General features: G+C 52.9%; 4 protein-coding genes across 9 annotated transcripts in view; 3 read left to right on the top strand and 1 right to left on the bottom strand.

Annotated features, from left to right (window-relative positions):
* Positions 1 to 22,617, top strand: part of MPPED1 (metallophosphoesterase domain containing 1) — an 822,621-nt gene that overhangs the window by 430,172 nt on the left and 369,832 nt on the right. The window lies entirely within an intron of this gene.
* The window catches only part of TSPO (translocator protein), a 677,237-nt gene that overhangs the window by 635,115 nt on the left and 19,505 nt on the right, over positions 1 to 22,617 (top strand). The gene's annotated exons all lie outside the window — the stretch shown is intronic.
* On the top strand, positions 1,367 to 8,338 carry BIK (BCL2 interacting killer). 2 transcript variants are annotated; one of them, XM_050806127.1, is made up of 4 exons: positions 1,367 to 2,154; positions 6,365 to 6,463; positions 7,143 to 7,272; positions 7,838 to 8,338. In XM_050806127.1, exons 1-4 carry the CDS (start codon positions 1,967 to 1,969, stop codon positions 7,928 to 7,930), a joined length of 510 nt encoding a protein of 169 aa, XP_050662084.1. In that variant the 5' UTR covers positions 1,367 to 1,966; the 3' UTR covers positions 7,931 to 8,338. The 2 variants fall into 2 exon arrangements, with proteins under 2 accessions (XP_050662084.1, XP_050662083.1); XM_050806126.1 differs by having other exon boundaries at positions 7,143 to 8,338.
* On the bottom strand, positions 9,084 to 21,037 carry MCAT (malonyl-CoA-acyl carrier protein transacylase). Its single transcript, XM_050805933.1, has 4 exons — positions 20,565 to 21,037; positions 17,899 to 17,986; positions 13,492 to 13,709; positions 9,084 to 9,687 (listed from the first exon to the last, which is right to left on the bottom strand). The coding sequence occupies exons 1-4, from the start codon at positions 20,985 to 20,987 to the stop codon at positions 9,244 to 9,246; spliced, it is 1,173 nt and encodes a 390-aa protein (XP_050661890.1). The 5' UTR covers positions 20,988 to 21,037; the 3' UTR covers positions 9,084 to 9,243.

Here is a 22,617-nt window from a genome sequence, read left to right as displayed (position 1 = left end):
CAGCCCATCCATCTCCCTTGAATACTGAAAGCAAGTTGTGATCACATACTTGTGCCTAGGCCTGTGGGAGGGCGGCCCTGTGGGTCCTGCCTGCTGTCAGTTCTCCCTCGTGTGGGGGGCAGGGAGACTTGGAGCTCTGTCCCTTCTTGGCTCAGTCATGAACTTCTCTAAGCCTCAGTGTCCTGTGTGAACAAACAGTTCAGTGAGATAGTGGGAGGGCAGAGTGTTCTATCAGCAGGCATGGGGAATTGAAAATTAAGAACACCCAGGGTATTATGGTAAGAAAATAATGAGTTGAAGCATAAAGGTAATGGTTAGTGCCAGCTTCCTCCCAGCGTGCCAGGCCCTGTTCAAAGTACATGAAGGAGTTCCTTATTTCATCTTCCCAATAGCCCAGGGCAGGGCTCTCAGACCATGAAACCCATTTCACAGATGAAGAAACTGACACACTGGTGCTAACTGCCAGAGCTGGGCTTTGAACTAGGCCATTAGATTCCCATGCCACAGTCATCGTCATTATCATCGTCTAGATCAAAGACTGTTTGGTACACTGTGGGGTAAATGTGGGGTACATGATAGTGAATCGGGTCGTAGAACCCTTCTCTGCCATCAGGATGAAACATTTATTGACGTGGGAATTCGCAGTGATCACAGTTAGGAAGGCCTTTGGTGGCAAAGAACAAGAAACTCAATGAATGGCGATGAGGACACATTTGGGTTCATTTTTCTTACAAACAGTTGGAGGAGGCAGCTCGGCAACACCCTGAGGCCTGGGCGCTCTGCCTCCCCACTCTGCTCTTGCTGGCCAGCCGCTGCAGCTCCATCTTTGAAGGGGCTGCCCTGGCTGTGTCAGCTCCCTGGCATCCAACTCCTGCCTCCAGCCTCTGAGCCCTCATTGACCAGAACTGGGTTACACGGTTGCCACCAGCTGCAAGGGATGCTGGGAAGCTGAGGGAGAGGAGGGCCGCGGTTGGCTTAGATGAATGACAATGCAGGACCACCCCGAAGAAAACTGGGGTTCTATCAGCAAGGAGCCAGGTGGAATGGATATTGGAGAGGTAAATAGCGTTTGCCAGTAAAGAAGACTGTAAAACACTGTGTATGGGGTGATCCCATTTGTGAAGAAGGATGTGTGATGCACACATGTGTTTAGGAAAAACACTAGAAGAATTAGCGATGGTCTCACTGGGAATGGGGATTGTGATACGTTTTTCTCAGGCTGCTTCTCTGCCTGTCTTCTCAAGAGAAATAGCAGACACCAAAGAACAGGTGTGGCCTTCTGTTAAGTGGTGCAGAGGAATTGCCTTGCCTGTGCAGCCTCCCCTCTGTCCCCTGTGCTGACAGCAGGTGCCTGGGTTTTCTTGAGGTCTGGTGTCAGAGAACTTCTAATATTTATTTATACTCTGATGTTGTTTCACAAAGAAGAAAAAGGCTGGGCACGGTTAGTTCACGTCTGTAATCCCAGCACTTTGGGAGGCCGAGGTGGGTTGCATCACTTTGAGGTCAGGGGTTCAAGACCAGCCTGGCCAACATGGTGAAACCCCCGTCTTTACTAAAAACACAAAATAATTAGCCAGGCGTAGTGGTGCATGCCTATAGTCCCAGCTACGCAGGAGGCTGAGGCAGGAGAATCGCTTGAACCCAGGAGGCAGAGGTTGCAGTGAGCCAAGATTGTGTCACTGCGCTCCAGCCTGGGGGACAGAGCAAGGCTCAGTATCCAAAAACAAAGAAAGAAAGAAAGGGCCCTTATGAATCATCTTCAAGTCCCTCCCTTCCAAGAACAGAGATGCTGGGCGATTTGCCCAGAGGCACACAGCATGTAGCGGGATTCATGCCTGCAGGAGCTGGGGCTGGGGGATATTGTCAGCTTTAGCGGATCAAAAGAGCGGGTGAGTAGGGCTATGCAATCTGGCGGTTACCCTGTGAGAGAGCCCCCAGACCGCTCAGTTCTGAGGGGTCCAGCCATATGCTGTCTTTTTGCCCCAAAGGAGAAATGTCTGGAGTAAGACCCATCTCCAGAGACACCCTGATGGAGACCCTCCTGTATGAGCAGCTCCTGGAACCCCTAACCATGGAGGTTCTTGGTGTCACTGACCCTGAAGAGGACCTGGACCCTATGGAGGACTTCGATCCTTTGGAGTGTATGGAGGACAGGTAGGTCCCCATGGCCTGCCCCACCCCATGCCTGAGAGTGACTTCAGGGGGGGGCCGGATGAGCAGAGCTTCTGTGACTGGGGGAGCACTGCAGATGCCCCCCAGGCCGGGCCCCTGAAAGGAAGATTCCCCAGATGTGGGCATGGAGGCTTCTGCCCTGGGATTGGCTTCGCTTTGCTGTCCCCTCTCCCCTGACACCAGCTCACAGACCCCTGGACAGCCACCATGTTCACAGTCCCAAGATGGACCTGGGGCCACTGGCTGTCAAAATGGTACAGTGTTTGGGCCTCAGGGAGCTAGACAGGCCAGGCCCTTATTGACCTGCTGAGTATATCAAGGCCTCTTGAAGGAGGTGGCTCTGTTGCCAGAAAGGGGACCCGATCCAGATCCCAAAAGAGGGTTCTTGGATCTCAAGCAAGAAAGAATTTGGGCCACATGCAGTGGCTCGCACCTGTAATCCCAGCACTTTGGGAGGCTGAGGCAGGTGAATCACTTGAGGTCAGGAGTTCTAGACCAGCCTGGTCAACATGGCAAAACCCCATCTCTACTAAAAATACAAAAAGTAGCTGGGGCTGGGCGTGGTGGCTCACACCTATAATCCCAGCAGTTTGGGAGGCCGAGTCGGATGGATCACGAGGTCAGGAGATCGAGACCATCCTGGCTAACATGGTGAAACCCTGTCTCTACTAAAAAATACAAACAATTAGCCGGGCGTGGTGGCAGGCGCCTGTAGTCCCAGCTACTGGGGAGGCTGAGGCAGGAGAATGGCGTGAACCTGGGAGGCGGAGCTTGCAGTGAGCCGAGATTGTACCAATGCACCTCCAGCCTGGGCAGCAGAGCGAGACTGCATCTCAAAAAAAAAAAAAAAAAAAAAGTAGCTTGGCCTAGTGGCACATGTCTGTAGTCCCAGCTAGTCGGGAGGCTGAGGCAGGAGAATATCTTGAACCCAGGAGGCAGAGGTTGCAGTGACCCAAGATTGCACCAATGTACTCCAGCCTGGACAACAGAGTGAGACTCCATCTCAAAAAAAGAAAAGCTGCTCTATAGGCAGAGCAGGTGCATGTGCTGCTCGACTGAATATGCTTATAGTTGTTTATTGATTATATGCTAAACAAGTGGTGGATTATTCAGGAGTTTCCGGGTAAGGGGTGGGCAGTTCCCGGAACTGAGGATTCCTCCTCCTTTTAGACCATAGAGGGCAACTTCCTGACGTTGCCGTGGCATTTGTAAACTCGTGGCACTGGTGGGAGTGACTCCTAGCATGCTAATAGAGTTGGTGCACAGTGAATAGCGAGGATGACTGGAGGTCACTTTTGTGGCCATCTTGGCTTTGGTGGACTTTGGCTGGCGTCTTTGCTGAATCCTGTTTCATCAGCAGGGTCTTTGTAACCTGTATCTTATGCTGACTTCCTATCTCATCCTGTGACTGTGACTTAGAATTCCTAGCCTCCTGGGAATGCAACCCAGTAGGTCTCAGCCTTTTGTTACCCAGCCACTATTCAAGATGGAGCTGCTCTGGTTCAGTTGCCTCTGACGGCTCTCATTTTAGAAAACCAGAACCGGGCTGGGTGCTATGGCTGATGCCTGTAATCCCAGCACTTTGGGAGGCTGAGGTGGGTGGATCACCTGAGGTTGGGAGTTCGAGACCAGCCTGGCCAACATGGTGAAATCCCATCTCTACTAAAAATACAAAAATTACCCGGGTATGGGGGTCGGGGAGGGGGGCGGGCGCCAATAGTCCCAGCTACTTAGGAGGCTGAGGCAGGAAAGTCACTTGAACCCGGGAGGCGGAGGTTGTACTGAGCCCTGAGATTGCACCACCGCACTCCAGCCTGGACAACAGAGTGAGACTCCATCTCACAAAGAGAGAAGGAGAAAAGAAAGAGAAAGAAAAGAGAAAGAAAACCAGAACCTATGGAAGAGGCTGAGGAGGCCATGCAGTTCCTGGCCCCAGCTTCAAAGAATTACTGAGGCATGAAGGGATCTTCCTAGGACTGACAAGGCCCCTGGAGGCAAAAGGATTTGCCTGGGGTTTCAGGGGCCAAGGTCCAGTAGGACCTGACCCTTGCACTCTGCCAGCTGCTCCCAGCTATGTCCAGGCACACCCGGCCTTCCCAGCGGCAGGAAGGACACGCACTTCTTTTCTTTTTTTTGAGACGAAGTCTCTGTCACCCAGGCTGGAGTGCAGTGGCATGATCTCTGCTCGCCACAAGCTCCGCCTCTCTGGTTCACGCCATTCTCCTGCCTCAGCCTCCTGAGTAGCCGGGACTACAGGTGCCCACCACTACATCCGGCTAATTTTTTGTACTTTTAGTAGAGATGGGGTTTCATCATGTTAGCCAGATGGTCTCGATCTCCTGACCTCGTGATCTGCCTGCCTCGGCCTCCCAAAAGGTGCCGGGATTACAGGCGTGAGCCACCACACCCGGCCGCCCGGCTAATTTTTATTTGGTATTTTTAGTAGAGACGGGGTTTAGCCGGGCGCGGTGGCTCACGCCTGTAATCCCAGCACTTTGGGAGGCCGAGGCGGGCGGATCACAAGGTCAGGAGATCGAGACCACGGTGAAACCCCGTCTCTACTAAAAATACAAAAAATTAGCCGGGCGCGGTTGTGGGCGCCTGTAGTCCCAGCTACTCGGGAGGCTGAGGCAGGAGAATGGCGTGAACCCGGGAGGCGGAGCTTGCAGTGAGCCGAGATCGCGCCACTGCACTCCAGCCTGGGCGACAGAGCGAGACTCCGTCTCAAAAATAAATAAATAAATAAATAAATAGAGACGGGGTTTCACCATGTTGGCCAGGCTGGTCTTGAACTCCTGACCTCAGGCAATCCACTCACCTTGGCCCCACAAAGTGTTGGGATTACAGGCGTGAGCCACCACGCCCGGCCAAGACTGGCACTTTCATTCTTCCCCTGGTACAGATGAGGGATGTGAAGGCCCAGGAGCAGCTGACCTCAGTAGTTTCTACCCTGAGCCTGGAAGAGAATGATCAGGCCTGACCTGAGCTGTTGCTTTCTGCTGGGGAATCCTGGCTCTGATGTGGCACTTCCCACAGGCCAGGGACCAGCTCCAGGTTCCACAGGATTCTTTTCTGCTGTCAGCCTCAGGATTTTTAGTCATTAAGGTCCTGGACACAGGGATTGGGCTGGCTGGGATTTTAGAACTGGAGGGACTTGTCCATTAATGGACAAGGATGGATGGACAGTGTTTTCCATCCTGGGGCAGTGTTTGCCTGAGGTTCCCCAGGGTGACAGGAGGTAGGACCACAGCCCCCAACCCTGATTGCCAGCCCACCCCTGTACACCTCCCACCTGCATCCCCTTCAAGTAGGGAGCGTAGGCCCAGGGCATTAGCAGGTCAGGTGGGTGGGGCCAGGGCCCTGGCCCGGCCTCAGCTCAGGGCCCCTAGGAGTCCCACCTCCCTGGGAATTCCTCCGCTGTAGTCACTGGGATGGAATGCACACAGGTCCCTGGTGGAGGTCCAGACCAGCAAGCTGGGAGGGTGGGGAGTGTCTCAGTCTTTGTGTGGGAGTGGATGTGGATGGGGTGTAGGATCAAGGATGTGGCTTAGTTGGGGGGGCCACCAGGGGCTTCTTAGTCCCCCCATTCTGAGAGTGGTGGTGCCAACAAGGCTGGTTTCAGGATTGGGAACCAGGACACAGGTCTTAGAGCCCCCTCACCTCCCACAAAGGAAGGTAAGCTGCAACCCCTGTGGGAAGCCAGCCTCAGCCATCCAGGGCGCTCAGCACTCCCCAGACCTGCCTGTTCCCCTTGTCCACCGTTTCCACCAAAGCCCACACAGGTGGGCCTGCCCCAGGATTCTTCAGGGAAGTTCAGAGACCGAGTTCTGGATGTTCAGGCATCCCTGGGTGCACGGGCAGGCTGCCTCAGGAGACTCACCTGCTGCTGACGCTAGTGGGCAGTCACGGGCACAAGAAGGCCTGGGACTCACCACGCAGGCAGTGCTGCTCCCTGGTGTCTCTGGCACCTCTGGGGCCACCCACGGATGGGACCTCGCGGGTATCTCTGAATCCAAGTGGGAGCTGGAGGAGGGATGCAGGGAGGCCCGCTCAATGCCTGCCCCGAATCTGACACCATCTTTTATCCTCTGGGCCACTCCCAGCCACACACAATCCATTGGCTGGGTGGGTCCAGGTACATGTGGCTTCCACAGCACAGCCACACCCCGACTCCTATGTGTGCTCCCTGCAGTGACATGTTGGCCCTGCGGCTGGCCTGCATCGGGGACGAGATGGATGTGAGCCTCAGGGCCCCGCGCCTGGCCCAGCTCTCTGAGGTGGCCATGCACAGGTAACCGGCCTGTGCCCTGCCCAGGCCTCTATACCTGGGGAGGGGCCCTGGGCGGTGGGTAAAGGCCCTGAGTGCAGCATAGGGCTGGGCCCTGAGGAAGCCCTGTGGGGAATGTATCCTGACACTCTGGGGCTGTACTGAAACCCTTTGCTGCTTCCCGCACCTCCCTGGGAGCCCCCAGCTCCTGGCACTGGCCCCCTGCCACCTGTCCCTGGCATTCCTGGGCAACAGACAAAGCAGAGCCCAGGGCCCTTCTCTCGCCATCCTCATCAAGCCCAGATGGTACATTTCCACCATGGTCTTTAAAGGAGGTGCAACGTAAGCTCGGATCCTAGACCCTGAGGGCTGGGCCTCTCAGCTAGTCTCCGGTGGGGGAACAGAGTGGGCAGTGGCTTGCCAGGGCCCTGTAGAATGGGGGTTTATTTTCTATGTGGCCAGCTCCGGAAGACAGGGCCACTGGCAGGCGGCTGGCTGGGGAAGGAAGCAGGAAATCAGAATGAATTTCACCACAAACAGGCCCCTGCAGGTGAAGGTGCCCATGGAAAGGGCCCCGCGTGGCTGTGGGGTGGGAGGGCACAGGCCCCTGCTCCCCACAGCTGTGATGGTGTCATCTAAGTACAGGCTGTCCCTACCTGTTCCTGCAGTAATGGCTTTGTCCTCCCATCCTCTTTGTCTGTAGCCTGGGTCTGGCTTTCATCTACGACCAGATAGACGACATCAGGGATGTTCTTAGAAGTTTCATGGATGGTTTCACCACCCTTAGGGAGAACATAATGAGGTTCTGGAGATCCCCGAATCCCAGGTCCTGGGTAAGAGCCTTAGAGATTCCTGACCCTGATTTGCTCTGCGGCCAGTGGGGGCTGTCAGAGCTGCTCCTCAGGGCGCCACAGTCCCCATCACTCCCTGTCATCTGCTGTGTCATCATTGTCCACATCCGCCTGGTCCCATAGGCTTCTGAGTTTGGGATTCCTGGTTATGAGTGCACAAACCAGTGCGTGGTCCTGGGTCTCCCTCTGGCCCGAGAGCCTTCACCTGGCAGACAGGATTCTCGTCTCCTCGCCAGGGCAGAGGCCTCCCTGAGCAGCCGTCCTGGCAGCCTGGTGCCACTCTGCACTGCCCACCACCAGGGCAGCTAACCGCCCTGACCTGTGTCCACCCTTTGCCTGTGTCCCACAGACTGGCAGCCGCTGGCCTCTTTGGCCATGTCCTCAGGGCCACTTTCCCCCTCTCCTGAACTCCTTCCTTCTCTGGTTCCCTCGAGCTGCTTCCCAGTCCCCACCTCCCTGGGCTTCCCCTTGGAACTCTGCTGTCACCCCGTCTGGTCTCATTGCTGGGGCCTGCTCTGAGCCTGACTCCTCTGTTTTGCTCCCGCAGGTGTCCCGTGAACAGGTGCTGCTGGTGCTGCTGCTGCTGCTGGCACTGCTGCTGGCGCTGCTCAGCGGGGGCCTGCACCTGCTGCTCAAGTGAGGCCCCAGTGGCTCAGGGCAGGGCTGGCCCCACCCCTGTGACCACTGCCCTGGAGGTGGCGGCCTGCTGCTGTTGTCTTTTTAACTGTTTTCTCATTATGCCTTTTTATATTTAAACTCTGAGATAGTGCTGGAACACTGCTGAGGTTTTATACTCAGGTTTTTTGTGTTTTTTTAAATTCCAGTTTTCGTTTTTTCTAAGAGATGAATTCCTATGGCTCCGAACTTGTTGCCGGTTAACTGTGGCTTGTGCCCAGGAAGAGCCATTCACTCCTGCCCCCGCCCACACGGCAGTTAGCAGGGGGAGTGCTGGCCACACCCCTGTGTGATGTGTGATGCCCTTGGCAAAGAATCTACCGGAATAGATTCCAAGGAGCAGGAGTGCTCAATAAAATGTTGGTTTCCAACAGACTCTGGTCCTCTCTGGGGGTTGGCAGTACCTGCACAGGCTTCCTCTTGCCCCAGGGAGGCGCACCGTGTTGGTGGGGAGGGCAGGGCCTGTGTGTTCCTAATCAGATCCTTCCCTGCAGCCGGGGACCACAAATGCCGTCTTGGTTTGGCCCGACGGTTTGCCTTCTCCCTTGTCCTGGTCTGTGGCGTAAAATCCACTGTTGGGGGTTATTTCCTTTGGGCTTTCAGTTCCTGTTTAGGGGATGCCTGTCTCTCCCTGCACAGACTTCCCGCCAGAAGGACGCAGCCGTGGCTGTTCTACCAGAACAGAGCCCCTCACTCTCTGGCACACAGTAGGCACTCAATACGTATGTCTTGGGTATGTCAACAAATGTGGGACTCTGTTTCCCAGCTGTCAAGTGAGGGGGTGAACAAAACTGCCAAGGCCAATTGGGTTCTACAACCTTTCAGATTTGTGACCAAGGAGCCCTGGGGGGCAGGCTGGCAGTGGAGGAGGGGCTCCCCTAGCACTGGCCCAACTTGAGGCCACACCAGCATGTCCCCAGCATCCACAGAGCAGTGCAGCCTGCAGCAGCCAGTACGCCCCTTCCCACTGAGAGGGCACACCCGCCCATGGTGCAGGGCTGGCAGAGGCGGGGCCAGGCTTCCAGCTTCCCCACACACCAGCCCCGTGGCATCATCCTTCCCAACATCCAAACGTTTTTCCAAGGGGGAGAAATGGACTGGGTCATGTAAAGAAATACTCATTTTTAGGGCTTTTTATGTGGCCTTCAAAGCACGTTGCAAATAAATCCCTTTCACTCCTCAGAGGAGGAGCCATTAGGAAGGGAGGGTGTGGCAGGTGCAGCCTATAGCCTCTCCTCAGGAGGGCAGAGGGCGTTATCCCATTTGAGCCACCTGCAGTCATCTCGGGGGCTCCTCAGGGTCCAGGTCCACAGGTTCGAGGGTCTGCAGCACATTCACGGCGCTGTAGGACTTCCAGGCCTGCATGTTACAGCTTTTCAGGATGGCTCCCAGCTGCCTGCCGGGGCCTACTTCAAAAGTTTGGGGGAACTCTCTGCCCTTTTTCCTTTCATATATGGCATGCATCGTCTGCTCCCACTTCACCGGGGAGACCACCTGCTGAGCCAGCAGCTTCTGGATGTGGCTGGGATGCATGTATCTATGCCCGTGGACATTGGAGTAGACAGAAACCAGAGGCTTCTTAATGTCAATTGCCTTTAAAACTTGCGTCAGGGGCTCCACAGCTGGCTCCATGAGGCGGGTGTGGAATGCACCACTAACCGGTAACATCCTGGCGCGTCTGAAATGAAACTTAGAGGAATTCTTCTGGAGAAACCGTAGAGCCTGGGGAAGGAAGGAAGTTTCAGCCGGGCAATGTCCCAGAAATCCGCCTTTAGGGATCTGACCATTCACACGGCCAAACTGGGAGGGTGACCACAAAGAGACCCACAGCTGTTAGATGTGGACATGTGACCTGTCTGTCCCAGCACCATCCCCAGGCAATTCACTTAACATCCTGGAATCTCTTCTGTCTCATCCCTCAAATAAGCACAATTCCATCTACTTCACAACGCTGCCAGGAAGAGCAAACCCTACAAGGCACGCAACAGTGTCTGGTAAAGGAAAAAGCACTATCTAAGAAGTGTTAGTTCTCAGAATTCTATCACTCCTTTCATAATTTTTGACCAGTCTGTTTGCTTTTTATTCCATCATCTTCAAAATAAAAATTCAGAACTAAAATTCAAGCCCCATTTCACAAAGCAGGGTCTGGGATATTGTCACCTTCATCTGGGGTTTCTCTGGAGGAGAAAAGAGCTCTCCTCTTGATGCCAAAAACCTCCCCGGAGGCATCTGAGCTTAGAAGGGGACTCGGGCGAGCCAATAGCTCCAAACCCTTGCAACAGTTAGCAAGCAACAGAACTTGCAAAGGTCTTTAAAATAGCAGATATTCTTTTAATTTTTATTTTTTATTTTTTTTGAGACAGAGTCTCACTCTGTCGCCCAGGCTGGAGTGCAGTGGCCAGATCTCAGCTCACTGCAAGCTCCGCCTCCCGGGTTTGCACCATTCTCCTGCCTCAGCCTCCCGAGTAGCTGGGACTACAGGCGCCCGCCACCTTGCCCAGCTATTTTTTTGTATTTTTTAGTAGAGACGGGGTTTCACTGTGTTAGCCAGGATGGTCTTGATCTCCTGACCTCGTGATCCGCCCGTCTCGGCCTCCCAAAGTGCTGGGATTACAGGCTTGAACCACCGCGCCTGGCCTAATTTTTATTTTTTTTAATTATTATTTTTTGAGATGGAGTCTTGTTCTGTCACCCAGGCTGGAGTGCAAAGGTGTGATCTTGGCTCACTGCAACCTGAACCTGCTTGAACTCACAGGTTCAAGCAATGCTCCTGCCTCAGCCTCCCAAGTAGCTGGGACTCTTAAGCGTGCACCACCAAGCCTGGCTAATTTTAGTAGAGATGGAGTTTCACCATGTTGGCCAGGCTGGTCTTGAACTCCTGGCCTCAAGTCATCTACCCACTTTAGTCTGTCAGTGTTCCCTTGAGACTGCTCCCATAGCCTGAGTCCTGGGCTGAAGACACCCAGCAGAACTCAGCCTGGTGAGCACAGACCAGGAGTGGGACCTGTGCTTGTGTGCTGTGACCACTGAAATGTGGGCTACTTGTCACTGCAGCAAAACCTGGCTTGTACTGACTCACCCATGCTTCCCCTCCACTATCACCCTCCATCCGGCTTCATCCCACTGAGGGCTGGATTGCAGGAACCAGGAGCCTCTTTGGTCTGGGCCTTCTGGACTCTGTAGCCCAAGCCCCTCCCTCCACACCTAGATTGTCTGAGTGACAGGTATGGGGATGGCTACTCAGTAGCACATCCTGGAGCATCTGTGGTCTCAAAGTGCTTTCCGTGTAACGTCTCTGGACTCTGGCTCAACAGTTGAGCCCTCTCAAGTCCCAGGCTAGGGCCACAGGGGTCAAGGTCACCATCACAGGGGCCAGCAGGCTCCTCTGCAATGGCCAGTCCTTGGCCCAGGCGTTGGGCGAGCAGGGCCCAGGAGCCTTTTCACATCAGTTGTTGGAAAGGGGCTTCCCCACTGAGGAGTTACCCCTGCCCTCACCTGAGCTCTTTGCTGTGGCACTACCAAGAATACCAAAGGACAGCTGGGCACAGTGGCTCACGCCTATAATCCCAGCACTTTGGAAGGCTGAGGTGGGCAGATCACCTGAGCTCAGGAGTTCAAGACCAGCCTGGCCAACATGGTGAAATCGTCTCTACTAAAAGTACAAAAATTAGCTGGGCATGGTGGCGTGCGCCTGTAGTCCCAGCTACAGGAGAATCACTTGAACCTGGGAGGTGGAGGTTGCAGTGAGCCAAGATCGTGCCACTGTACTGTAGCCTGGATGACAGAGTAAGACATTGTCTCAAAAAAACAAAAAAAAAGTACCAAAAGGACAAACCTAGGAGTTGTCACCTAGACTGGGTGCACCTGTCTGGGAGCCTGTTGGGGAGACTCCTGCCCTGACTGGGAGGTCCTTCCTGAGTCACTTCTGGGCTTCCTTCCATGGCTGCTACAGGGAATGCATAACGAGCTCCATGACTGACCTGGGGCCACCGTACCTGACTTGCCTGCCACCTCAGAACAGTCACAGGAGGCTCCCGCCAACTTCCACTACTTCAGAGGAGGCAGTCGGGAACGCCTGGCATACCGTGAGCCCTCGAAGGGGAAAGGGAGTCAAGCACAGTCAAGTGGAGGAAACAGACTCCAGAGTGAGACGGGCTCAGGCTACCATCCCCAAGCACTCACCTCTCTCTGCCTCAGCATTCTGGTGTGGAAAATGTGATTAAGAAACCCTTCCTTTAGCTGGGTGTGGTGGCCTGTGTCTGTAGTCACAGCTACTTGGGAGACTGAGGTGGGGGGATCACTTGAGCCCAAGAGGTCCAGGCTGCAGTGAGCCATGATGGTGCCACTGTACTCCAGCCTAGGCAACAAAGTGAGACCCTGTCTCAAAAAAAAAAGCAGCGCTTCCTTCCATATAGCACAGGATGGGCTGTGAGTAAGTAAGACACGAAGTAAGACAGAAATGCCTGGTCTGGGCAGCAGCCCCTCACACGGGCTGCAATCTGCGCTCACTCCGCATTCCCCGAGCCGGGCACTCAGCACCCACTGCTCTTTCCGTAGGGGGCTCCTGCCGCTCTGCTCAGGATGCCCCACTGCTGGTGAATGCGCGCCCATCCTCCAGCTGCTGCCTCCGGGGGTTGCTCTTAGGCCCATCAGTAGTCAGCCAGACCCTCACTGCGCCCCTCAGCCTGGAGTCATCCATTCACAGGGGTTCTTCCTTTGACGCTAGGAACCCTGGCTAATCAGTCTGTGCGTCCCCAGCGCTTGATAAATGTTTGGGGAAGTAGCAAATGGAAGGAAAGACGGTGGAAAGGAAATGGACTCCAGTGCAAAAACAGACACCTAAAAAAAGCAGGGCAGGCAGAGCGATCTAGCAGAAAACAGATCTCTTGGTCGGGCGCGGTGGCTCACGCCTGTAATCCCAGTACTTTGGGAGGCCGAGACGGGCGGATCACGAGGACAGGAGATCGAGACCATCCTGGCTAACGTGGTGAAACCCCGTCTCTACTAAAAATACAAAAATTAGCCGGGCGCGGTGGCAGGCGCCTGTAGTCCCAGCTACACTGGAGGCTGAGGCAGGAGACTGGCGTGAACCCGGGAGGTGGAGCTTGCAGTGAGTGGAGATCGCGCCACTGCACTCCAGCCTGGGCGACAGAGAGAGACTCCGTCTCAAAAAAAAAAAAAAAAAAAAACAGATCTCTTTTCTCTAAGGAAGCAACCAGATCAGAGGCTCCTCAAAAGCCCAGAATGTACTACGGGAAGGCCCTGGAGATCACCTGGCCCTGCCCCTTTACATGGGCTGGCTGGTTGGTTCCAGACCCCATTCTACACATGGTGGAGCAGGGCAGCATTCTTGCTCCTGCCCGCTTTGCAGCACTCAGTCCACCTCACTGCCCTGGCACCAAAATAATTCCTGAAGAGCAGGCTGGACAGAGCACCCGCCACACTGCTGGGCCTCACGGGTGTGGAGCAGTTCCAACCCTGTGTACTCGACTGGGGTTTATGAAGGCGGCTCCCATCAACACCCACCTCTCGGTGTCCTGAAATCACTCTGCAATCTGGAAAGAGGTAGTTGGACACTTCACATACAGGGTTCTCCATGCCTAGAGACTTGCAGTGTTCCCGGGCTTCCAAACAGGCAAAGTTGAACTCGGACTGACGCTGGCCGAGGACAGACAGCATCCCACTGGGGACAGCTTCTGAAGCTTCCTGCATGGCCTCAGCTCGGATTTTCACCGCATACAAACCTGTCCAGAGAGAAGTGCATTTGGAAAAATGAGGGCACAGAATGAAGGAGAAAAGGCCCAGCCTGAAAAACAAAGGTCAAGCTCCACTCTGCACTAGAGACAGTGACACTGGTGTCTGCCGCCGGCCCACAGGGCCACAGTTCTATATATCTCCATCGACTACACAGGCGCTCACCACCAAAAGTACGCTGCTGTGCTTGGCACTATGCAAACTAACCCAAGGAGCTTCCTGCCATAAAGCTGGTTTGGAGTAGGACAGTGGTGCTCAACAGGCTGGGGGCAGTGTCCAGAGACATTTTCTGGTTGTGCTGACTAGGGGAGAGTGCCACTGACGTCTAGTGGGTAGAGGCCAGGGATGCTGCTCAACGTGCTGCACTGCACAGGACAGCTCCCCTTACCCTCCACAAAACAAATGACCTGGCCCAACAGCACCACTTAAAAAAAAAAAAATAGTGCCACTATTGAGAAACCCCGGTGAAAGGTAAAGAGGAACCGGGTGGAAGCAGCCACGTTGCCTTAGCCAAGTCACAACCTCCTTGAGGTTCAAATTTTTAGTTAGTAAAATGAGGATAATAGTATCTAATCTGCCTGGGCTGTTGTGAAAGCCGGGAATGATTATTAGTTAGTTTACCAAAAGAGATCAAGCCGGGCGTGGTGGTTCACGCCTGTAATCCCAGCACTTTGGAAGGCTGAGGCAGGAGGATTGCTTGAGCCCAAGGAGTTCGAGACCAGCCTTGGCAACACAGGGAGACCCTGTCCCTACAAAAAAATAATAAAAATTAGCCAGGCATAGTGGTGCGTGCCTGTAGTCCCAGATGCTTGGGAGGCTGAGACGGGAGGATCACTTGTGCCTGGCAGGTTGAGGCTGCAGCTGTAGTAAGCTATGATTGCTCCACTGCACACCAGCCTGGGTGACAGAGCAAGACCCTGTCTCAAAACAAGAACAACAAAAAAGAACCATCAGAGACATGGGCCCCTGTACTACATGAATTTCAGTAATATAATTGTCCTAAGTCAAGTGTTACTGTCCCTGCTTAGAGCTAGAGAACCTGACACAGCCAAGGCAGATGAACGAAAACCTACAACTCCTGATTCAGTGTGGCTCAAGAGTGTGGAGAGAGGGCAGGCTGTGCCCAGGCAGGCAGTGCCAATGATAGTAACAGTGGCCTGAGGGCTGGTCGCTGTGGCTCGCACCTGTAGTTCCAGCACTTTGGGAGGCCAAGGCAGGCAGATCACTTGAACTCAGGAGTTCGAGACCAGACTGGACAACTTGGTAAAACCCTGTCACTACCAAAAATACAAAAATGAGCCGGGCGTGGTGGTGTGTGCCTGTGGTCCCAGCTACTTGGGAGGCTGAGGTGGGAGGATTGCTGGGGCCCAGGAAGTCGAGGCTACAGTGAGCTGTGTTCATGCCACTGTATTCCAGCCTGGGTGACGGAGTGAGACCCTGTATCAAAAAACCCTACAAAGCCACACATAAGAATGGCCTGAAACTACCAGACCCTCAACACCCTGGTCCTGCTTCCTGGGCAGCCAGAAGAGATGAGCAGACCAAGAAGAGATTAAGGGACCTGCACAGCATTTCAGAGGTCAACAGAGAGGCCTAAGGAGCAAATCCTGACAGATCTTCGTTCACTTAGCACTTCTATGTACTGGACTTTTAGCTCCCTTACACAAGAACTGTAGGACAAATACATAAAGAGCCTGTGACATCAGGTACTTGGAGGCTAAGGCTTGAGACCAGGAGTTAGAGGCTGCAGTGAGCTATGACTGCATCATTGCACTCAAGCTGGAAGACAGAGCAAAACCCTGTCTCTTAAAAAAACAAATGAACAAGAGCCTGTGACAAGAAGTAGAAGAAAACATACAAGAAAACGGGGGAGAGCACGTAGAAGTCCTCCCACAGAGACATTCAATAACTAAGTAAAATGTCAAGGGAAAAAATTAGGCCAGGCACAGTGGCTCACACCTGTAAGTAATCCCAGCACTGCAAGAGGCTGAAGCTGGAGGAGCACTTGAGTCAGGAGTTCCAGACCAGCCCTGGCAACACAGCGAGACCCCATTTCTACAAAAAATTTTAAAATTAGCTGGGCATGATGGTGTGAGCCTGTAGTCCCCAGTTAGTCTGGAGACTGAGGCGGGAGGATCACCTGAGGCCAAGAGGCTGAGTCTGCAGTGAACTATGACTGCACCACTGCACTGTAGCTGGGGTGACAGAGCAAGATGCAGTCTCAAAAAAAAAAAAAAAAAAAAAAAGAAAAGAAAAGAAAAGAAAAAGAAAACACAAAATTGTAAATATGCTATAATTCCACACTTTTTTTTTTTTGACACAGAGTCTCATTCTGTCACCCAAGCTGGAGGGCAGTGACACAATCTCGGCTCACTGCCACCTCTCCCTTCTGGGTTCAAGCGATTCTAGTGCCTCAGCCTCCCAAGTAGCTAAGATTACAGGTGCCCGCCGCCACCACACCCAAATGATTTTTGAATTTTTAGTAGAGATGGGGTTTCACCATGTTGGTCAGGCTGGTCTCCAACTCCTGCCTTAGGTGACCCGCCCGCCTTGGCCTCCCAAAGTGCTGGGCTGGGATGATAGGAGTGGGCCACCACACCAGGCCTAATTCTGCACATTATGTACACATAAAATGATACATGTAATAAAATTATTTCATAAAATGTGAAATTATGAAACTTTCCTTAATAATGCTATAATGCTTTGGAAAAAAAAAGCACTACAGTGAAATTCACAGAAAATATAATTAACCACTTTAATTTGTATAATTCAGTGGTATTTGGGGTATTCATAATGTTGTGTAACCACCAACTGTCTCTAGTTTCAAACACTCCATGTCCACTATGTAGGCACTCTCCATTTCTCCCTCTCCAGTCCCAATAACCTCTCGTGTTTCTACACTAGATTCTTGTTGGTTTGTTTTAGACAGGGTCTTGCTCTGCCATCCATGCTGCAGTGCAGTGACACAATCACAGCTCACTGTAGCCTCAGACTCAGGGGCTCAAGTGATCTTCTTACCTCAGGCTCCTGAGTAGCTGGAATTACAGGTGCATGCCACCAAGCCCAGCCAACTTTTTTTTTTTTTTTTTTTTGACAGGGTGTCACTCTGCCACCTAGGCTGGAGTACAGTGGCATGATCATAGCTCACTGCAGCTTTGACCTCCTGGGTTCAGGTGATCCTCCCAAGTACTCGAGCTGGGACTACAGGTGCCCACCACCATGCCTGGCTAATTTTTGTCTTTTTTTTTTTTTTTTTTTTTGAGACAGTCTTGCTCTGTCACCCAGGCTGCACTGCAATGGTGCGATCTCGGCTCACTGCAAGCTCCGCCTCCCGGGTTCATGCCATTTTCCTGCCTCAGCCTCCTGAGTAGCTGGGAATACAGGCGTCCACCACCACGCCCGGCTAATTTTTTGTGTTTTTAGTAGAGACGGGGTTTCACCATGTTAGCCAGGATGGTCTTGATCTCCTGACCTCATGATTCACCCGCCTCGGCCTCCCAAAGTACTGGGATTACAGGCGTGAGCCACCGCGCCCGGCCAATTTTTATATTTTCAGTAGAGATGAAGTTTTCACCATGTTGCCCACACTGGTCTAAAACTCCTAGGCTCAAACATCTATCTGCCTCTGCCTCCCAAAGTGCTGGCATCACAGGTGTGAACCACCGCATCCAACGTAATTTTTGTTTTTTGTTGGGGGCAGAGATGAGGGTCTCACTATGTGGCCCAAGATGGTCTGGAACGCCTCAAGTGATCCTCCTGCCTTGGCCTCCCAAAGCGCTGGGATTACAGACATGAGCCATGGTTCCTGGCCAGCAAAAATCTTAAGAAGTAAAACTGATATGGCTCCAGATCCAGTATTTATTTACTCTTTAATTCAATGAACATCTACTGAGCACGCACTATCCGTGGCAGGTGCTGCGGGTATAAGTGCGCAGGATAGTGGGTGAGACAGTTCAGCAAGCAGATTTTGTGAGATTATAAAAATAAGGGAAATCCCTAACGAATCCTTCAGGCTTGAAAAGGAATCACAGCAAAATCCTGTCCTCATGCGCCAATGTCACCCGTCCATGTGCTCCCTTCCCATCACCTGAGTGGGTCCAGTATCATTTTTGGCAGGGTCCCTTATCCCTAATGAGCCCAAGACCACAGCCTGGCATAAAACCAAACTCCTTCCTGTACCTTCAGCAAATTCCATGGCTCCGGCAAACACTAGGGCTGCAAATTCTCCCACGCTGAATCCAGCGGCAGCAACACAGTTCTCAATCACCTGTGGGAACAGACGCAGAACGTGAGGCCTCATTCTCCCGGGGAGTCCAGTTCCAGGACCCTGCACTTGAGAGATGGCAGGGTGTTTGGCATCTCAGGAAGCCAGGCTCTACGAACTTGGTGCACCAGCTGGAAGAGGACACACAGAAGTGACGTTGACAACCACTGAGTCCTGCCCCTTTATTTAGGAGGAGCTTTCCTGGTTAGTTATAGTCCAGTCGACTCCATCCATGCGTCCATGGTCACACTGACACCAACCCAGGGCTCTGGATTCCCTTGCCGTGGCCCTGCAGCAGGCTCTCAGGCCATATCATTGTGTACAAGTTAAGTGCATGACTTTTTTTTTTTTTTTTTTTTGAGGCGGAGTTTCGCTCTTGTTGCCCAGGCTGGAGTCCGATGGTACAATCCCGGCTTACTGCAACCTTCACCTCCCAGGTTCAAGGAATTCTCCTGCCTTAGCCTCATGAGTAGCTGGGATTATAGGCACCTGCCACCACGCCTGGCTAATTTTTGTATTTTTAGTAGAGACAGGGTTTCACCATATTGGCCAGGCTGGTCTCGAACTCCTGACCTCGTGATCCACCCGCCTCAGCCTCCTGAAGTGCTGGATTATAGGCGTGAACCACCTCACCCGGCCAAGAGCATGATTTTGAGTCAGAGACTAGGTTTCTTAGCTCGGGAGAGTTCCTAATCCCTCTGAGCTTTTTATCTCATCTGTGAAATGAGGAAAGAACAGGACCTACCCCAAAGGGCTGCTGAGAGAATTATGTGAATATAATGTTTATACAGTGCTTAGCACAGACCCAGCCTAGGGTAAGCAGTGAATGAATATTATGATGATGATTCAACAGGAACACGTAACTAATTCTTCTAATATCCCTGAGTCTGCATTCCTCAACCATCAAATAACAGTATTAACCTCATAAGGTGGTTGTGAAGGTGAAATAGGGTAAAGGATCTCAAGTGGTAGCTTAACATTTACCGTCTTACTAAATATTAATAACAATCAATCCACCACCTTTGAATGAAGTGACATTCTCAACTAATCTCAGTGTTCCTTCATTTAGGCCAGTGCAGTGGCTCATGCCTGTAATCCTACCACTTTGGGAGGCCGAGGTGGGTGAACCTGGGAGGTGGAGTTTGCAGTGAGCCCAGATCGAGCCACTGCACTCCAGCCTAGGCAACAAGAGCAAAACTCCTTCTCAAAAGAAAAAAAAAAAAAAGCATGCCGTTTAGGCTAGTGCGGTGGCTCCCGCCTGTAATCCCAACAGTTTGGGAGGCTGAGGTGGGTGGATCACTTGAGGTCAAGAGTTTGAGACCAGCCTGGGCAACACGGAGAAACCCTGGTTCTACTAAAAATACAAAATTAGCTGGGCGTGGTGGCCCACACCTGTAATCTCAGTTACTCGGGAGGCTGAGGTATGATTATCACTTGGGCTCAGGAGGCAGTGGTCTGCAGTAAGTCAAGTTTGTGCCACTGCACTCCAGCCTGGGTAATAGAGCAAAACTGCATCTCAAAAAGAAAAAAAAAAGAAAGAAATTTAATCCTTTAAAAATCATTTAGTAATTCATTCAATGATTTAGGATCATTTAAAACCACAAACCGCCCTCCACTCCCACATCCCCTTTACCTGCTCTCTACTTCTTTCTGTAACACTTATCATTTTAACAGAGCATCCAATTTACCTAGTTATTGCATTTACTGTTTTCTTTTTTTTATTATTTAATTTTTGAGACGGAGTTTCGCTCTTGTTGCCCAGGCTGCAGTGCAATGGCAAGATCTGGGCTCACCGCAACCTCTGCCTCCCAGGTTCAAGTGATTTGTCTTCCTCAGCCTCCCGAGTAGCTGGGATTACAGGCACGCGCCACCACGCCTGGCTAATTTTGTATTTTTAGTAGGGACAGGATTTCCCCATGTTGGTCAGGCTGGTCTCGAACTCTCGACCTAAGGTAATCCGCCCGCCTCGGCCTCCCAAAGTGCTGGGATTACAGGCATGAGCCACTGGGCCCCTCCTCATGTACTGTTTACTATCTGTCTCCACTAAGATGTAAGGTCCCCTAGGGCAGGGATCGTTGTTTTGCTCAGGGCGCCTAAAACATTGCTTGGCATACATGGGAACTCTATAAAACTAGATCGAGGCCGGGCGCGGTGGCTCATGCCTGTAATCCCAGCACTTTGGGAGGCCGAGGCGGGTAGATCACGAGGTCAGGAGATCGAGACCATCCTGGCTAACATAGTGAAACCCCGTCTCTACTAAAGATACAAAAAATTAGCCGGGCGTGGTGGCGGGCGCCTGTAGTCCCAGTTACTCGGAAGGCTGAGGCAGGAGAATGGCGTGAACCCGGGAGGCGGAGCTTGCAGTGAGCCGAGATCTGGCCACTGCACTCCAGCCTGGGCGACAGAGCCAGACTCCGCCTCAAAAACAAACAAACAAACAAACAAAAACACCTCGATCGAATGAGTGAGACGTGGGAGCCCCCCGGAATGGCAGGCGGAAGCCCCTGGGAGGACCACCCTGGTGATGAGAGCTCAGGCAGAGCTCACCTTCCCCCTCCTGCCACGGGGCCTCGGGCCTCACCGAGGGCTGCAGGTGATGCAGTTTTTCCACAGCGGCCAGCGATGCCACGAAGATCGCGGGCTGGCAGTGCACGGTGCGGTCCAGGGTCTCCTGCGGCCCGTGCAGGCTCAGCTCCAGCAGGTCGTAGCCCAGTACTCGGCGGGCGGCGGCGTAGAGTTCGCGGACGCGCGGGTAGCCGAGCAGACCGCGGCCCATGCCCACCACCTGGCTGCCCTGGCCAGGGAAGAGCAGCACGGAGCACTGGCCCGGCATTCGCCGCTCCGTCGCCGCCGAGGGCGCCTCCTCCTCCGCCCCGGTCGCATCTCGCAGCAGCTCCGCTACATCCTGGGCACCCGGCGGAGGCACCGGGAAGCTCGAGACGCCGCGGCGGCCGCTGGCGCCCAAGCCCCGGGCCCATGCGGTCCGCGCGACCCGAACGCTCATGGTCGGACACCTGCCCGCGCGCGTTACTGTGGCGACCGAGGCCCAACTGCGGCGGCGCGGCGCAGCGTGGTCCCTGACGCATCTCCTGCCGGGGCTGCCGGGGCATCTGGAGCGGGAAGAAAGGTTCCGCAGGGGTTGGTTCCGCCGCGGCTCCGAGGCCCTTCAGGCTGCGCTCTGGGGACCTGGAGGGACCCATGCGTTTACTTAAATATCCACAGCCAAGAACGGAACATGATGCCACACCACAATGGGTCCTCAACAGATATTTATGGAATAAATAACGCAACGCAATGTAATATTTACGCTTTCTACCTGGCACATGAAGAGCACTTGAAACTCTTCCACATTGGTGGTTTTGTTGTTGTGTTTTTTTGAGACAGAGTCTCGCTCTGTCACTCAGACTGGAGTGCAGTGGCACGTTCTTTGCTCACTGCAACCGCCGCCTCCCAGGTTCAAGCGATTCTCCTGCTTCAGCCTCCCCAGTAGCTGGGATTACAGGCGCCCGCCACCACGCACGGCTAATGTTTGTATTTTTAGTAGGGACAGGGTTTCACCATGTTGACCAGGCTGGTCTCGAACTCCTGACCTCAGGTGATCCACCACGCCTCGGCCTCCCAAAGTGTTGGGATTACAAGCGTGAGCCACCGCGCCCGGCCAGCAACCACATTTCTTGCATATGATTCTCCCAACCACAGGAGTTGGCATGGCCGACCATCCGTTGTCAGCTCCCAACTATGCAAGATAACAGCTCTCTTTTATGTTTTCTTACAAACCACAGAGGGCCTGGCACATAATAAGCATCCAATAGATCTTTATGCTATTGAACAAAGCCCTGAGTATGTTTCAGATATTAGCTTATTTAATTCCTCACAGCAACGCTGTGATGGATAGTTGCTCAGAGATTGAGTGACAGGTGGTTAGTGACAGAATAGGGGTTGGCAATTGGGGTTATCTAATGCTAACCTAAAAGTAACTCAAGAGACACAGGCTTGGCCAGGTGCAGTGGCTCACGCCTGTAATCTCAGCACTTTGGGAGGCCGAGGCAGATGGATCACTTGAGGTCAGGAGTTCAAGACCAGCCTGGCCAACATGGAGAAACCCGTCTCTACTAAAAATACAAAAATTAGCTGGGCGTGGTGGCAGGCACTTATAGTCCCAGCTACTCGGGAGGCTGAGGCAGGAGAATCGCCTAAACCTGGGCGGCAGAGGTTGCAGTGAGCCGAGACTGCGCTGTGCAATTGTACTCCAGCCTGGGCAACAAAAAAGAAACTCCATCTCAAAAAAAAAAAAAAAAAAAAAATATATATATATATATATATATATAAATATATATATATATATATATAAATAAATATATATATATATATATATATGGAGGAGACTTTCAGGTTAAGACACATAGAGAGAGCACTGCCTCTGGAAGCCCATAAATCCACAACAAAGAGATATTTAAAGATATAAATATACAAGGACAGGAAGAACAGGAAAGGGGACCCCCAGCAGTAGAATCTCTGGAAGCTGGAAAGCAGATCGGCTGGTATTACCTGACTGGGCTGATCTCAGACAGCTAAATCCCTGCCAGGAGTGGGGAAGGCTGCGAGCCAGTCCTTACTCATACAACAGAATCCTC

The sequence above is a fragment of the Macaca thibetana genome, chromosome 10 (assembly GCF_024542745.1).
Source record: "Macaca thibetana thibetana isolate TM-01 chromosome 10, ASM2454274v1, whole genome shotgun sequence".
NCBI classification, from domain to species: Eukaryota; Metazoa; Chordata; class Mammalia; order Primates; family Cercopithecidae; genus Macaca; species Macaca thibetana.
This window is presented reverse-complemented; position numbering and strand designations above follow the sequence as displayed.

Coding starts and splice junctions, on each gene's coding strand:
- MCAT (XM_050805933.1), bottom strand. CDS start 20,987: ATGAGCGTTCGGGTCGCGCGGACCGCATGGGCCCGGGGCTTGGGCGCC. Junction 13,710..17,898: donor AGCCATGGAATTTGCTGAAG/GTACAGGAAGGA, acceptor CTCTCTGGACAG/GTTTGTATGCGGTGAAAATC. Junction 9,688..13,491: donor TGATTTCAGGACACCGAGAG/GTGGGTGTTGAT, acceptor TTCCTTCCCCAG/GCTCTACGGTTTCTCCAGAA.
- BIK (XM_050806126.1), top strand. CDS start 1,967: ATGCTGTCTTTTTGCCCCAAAGGAGAAATGTCTGGAGTAAGACCCATC. Junction 2,155..6,364: donor TTGGAGTGTATGGAGGACAG/GTAGGTCCCCAT, acceptor TGCTCCCTGCAG/TGACATGTTGGCCCTGCGGC. Junction 6,464..7,142: donor TCTGAGGTGGCCATGCACAG/GTAACCGGCCTG, acceptor CTTTGTCTGTAG/CCTGGGTCTGGCTTTCATCT.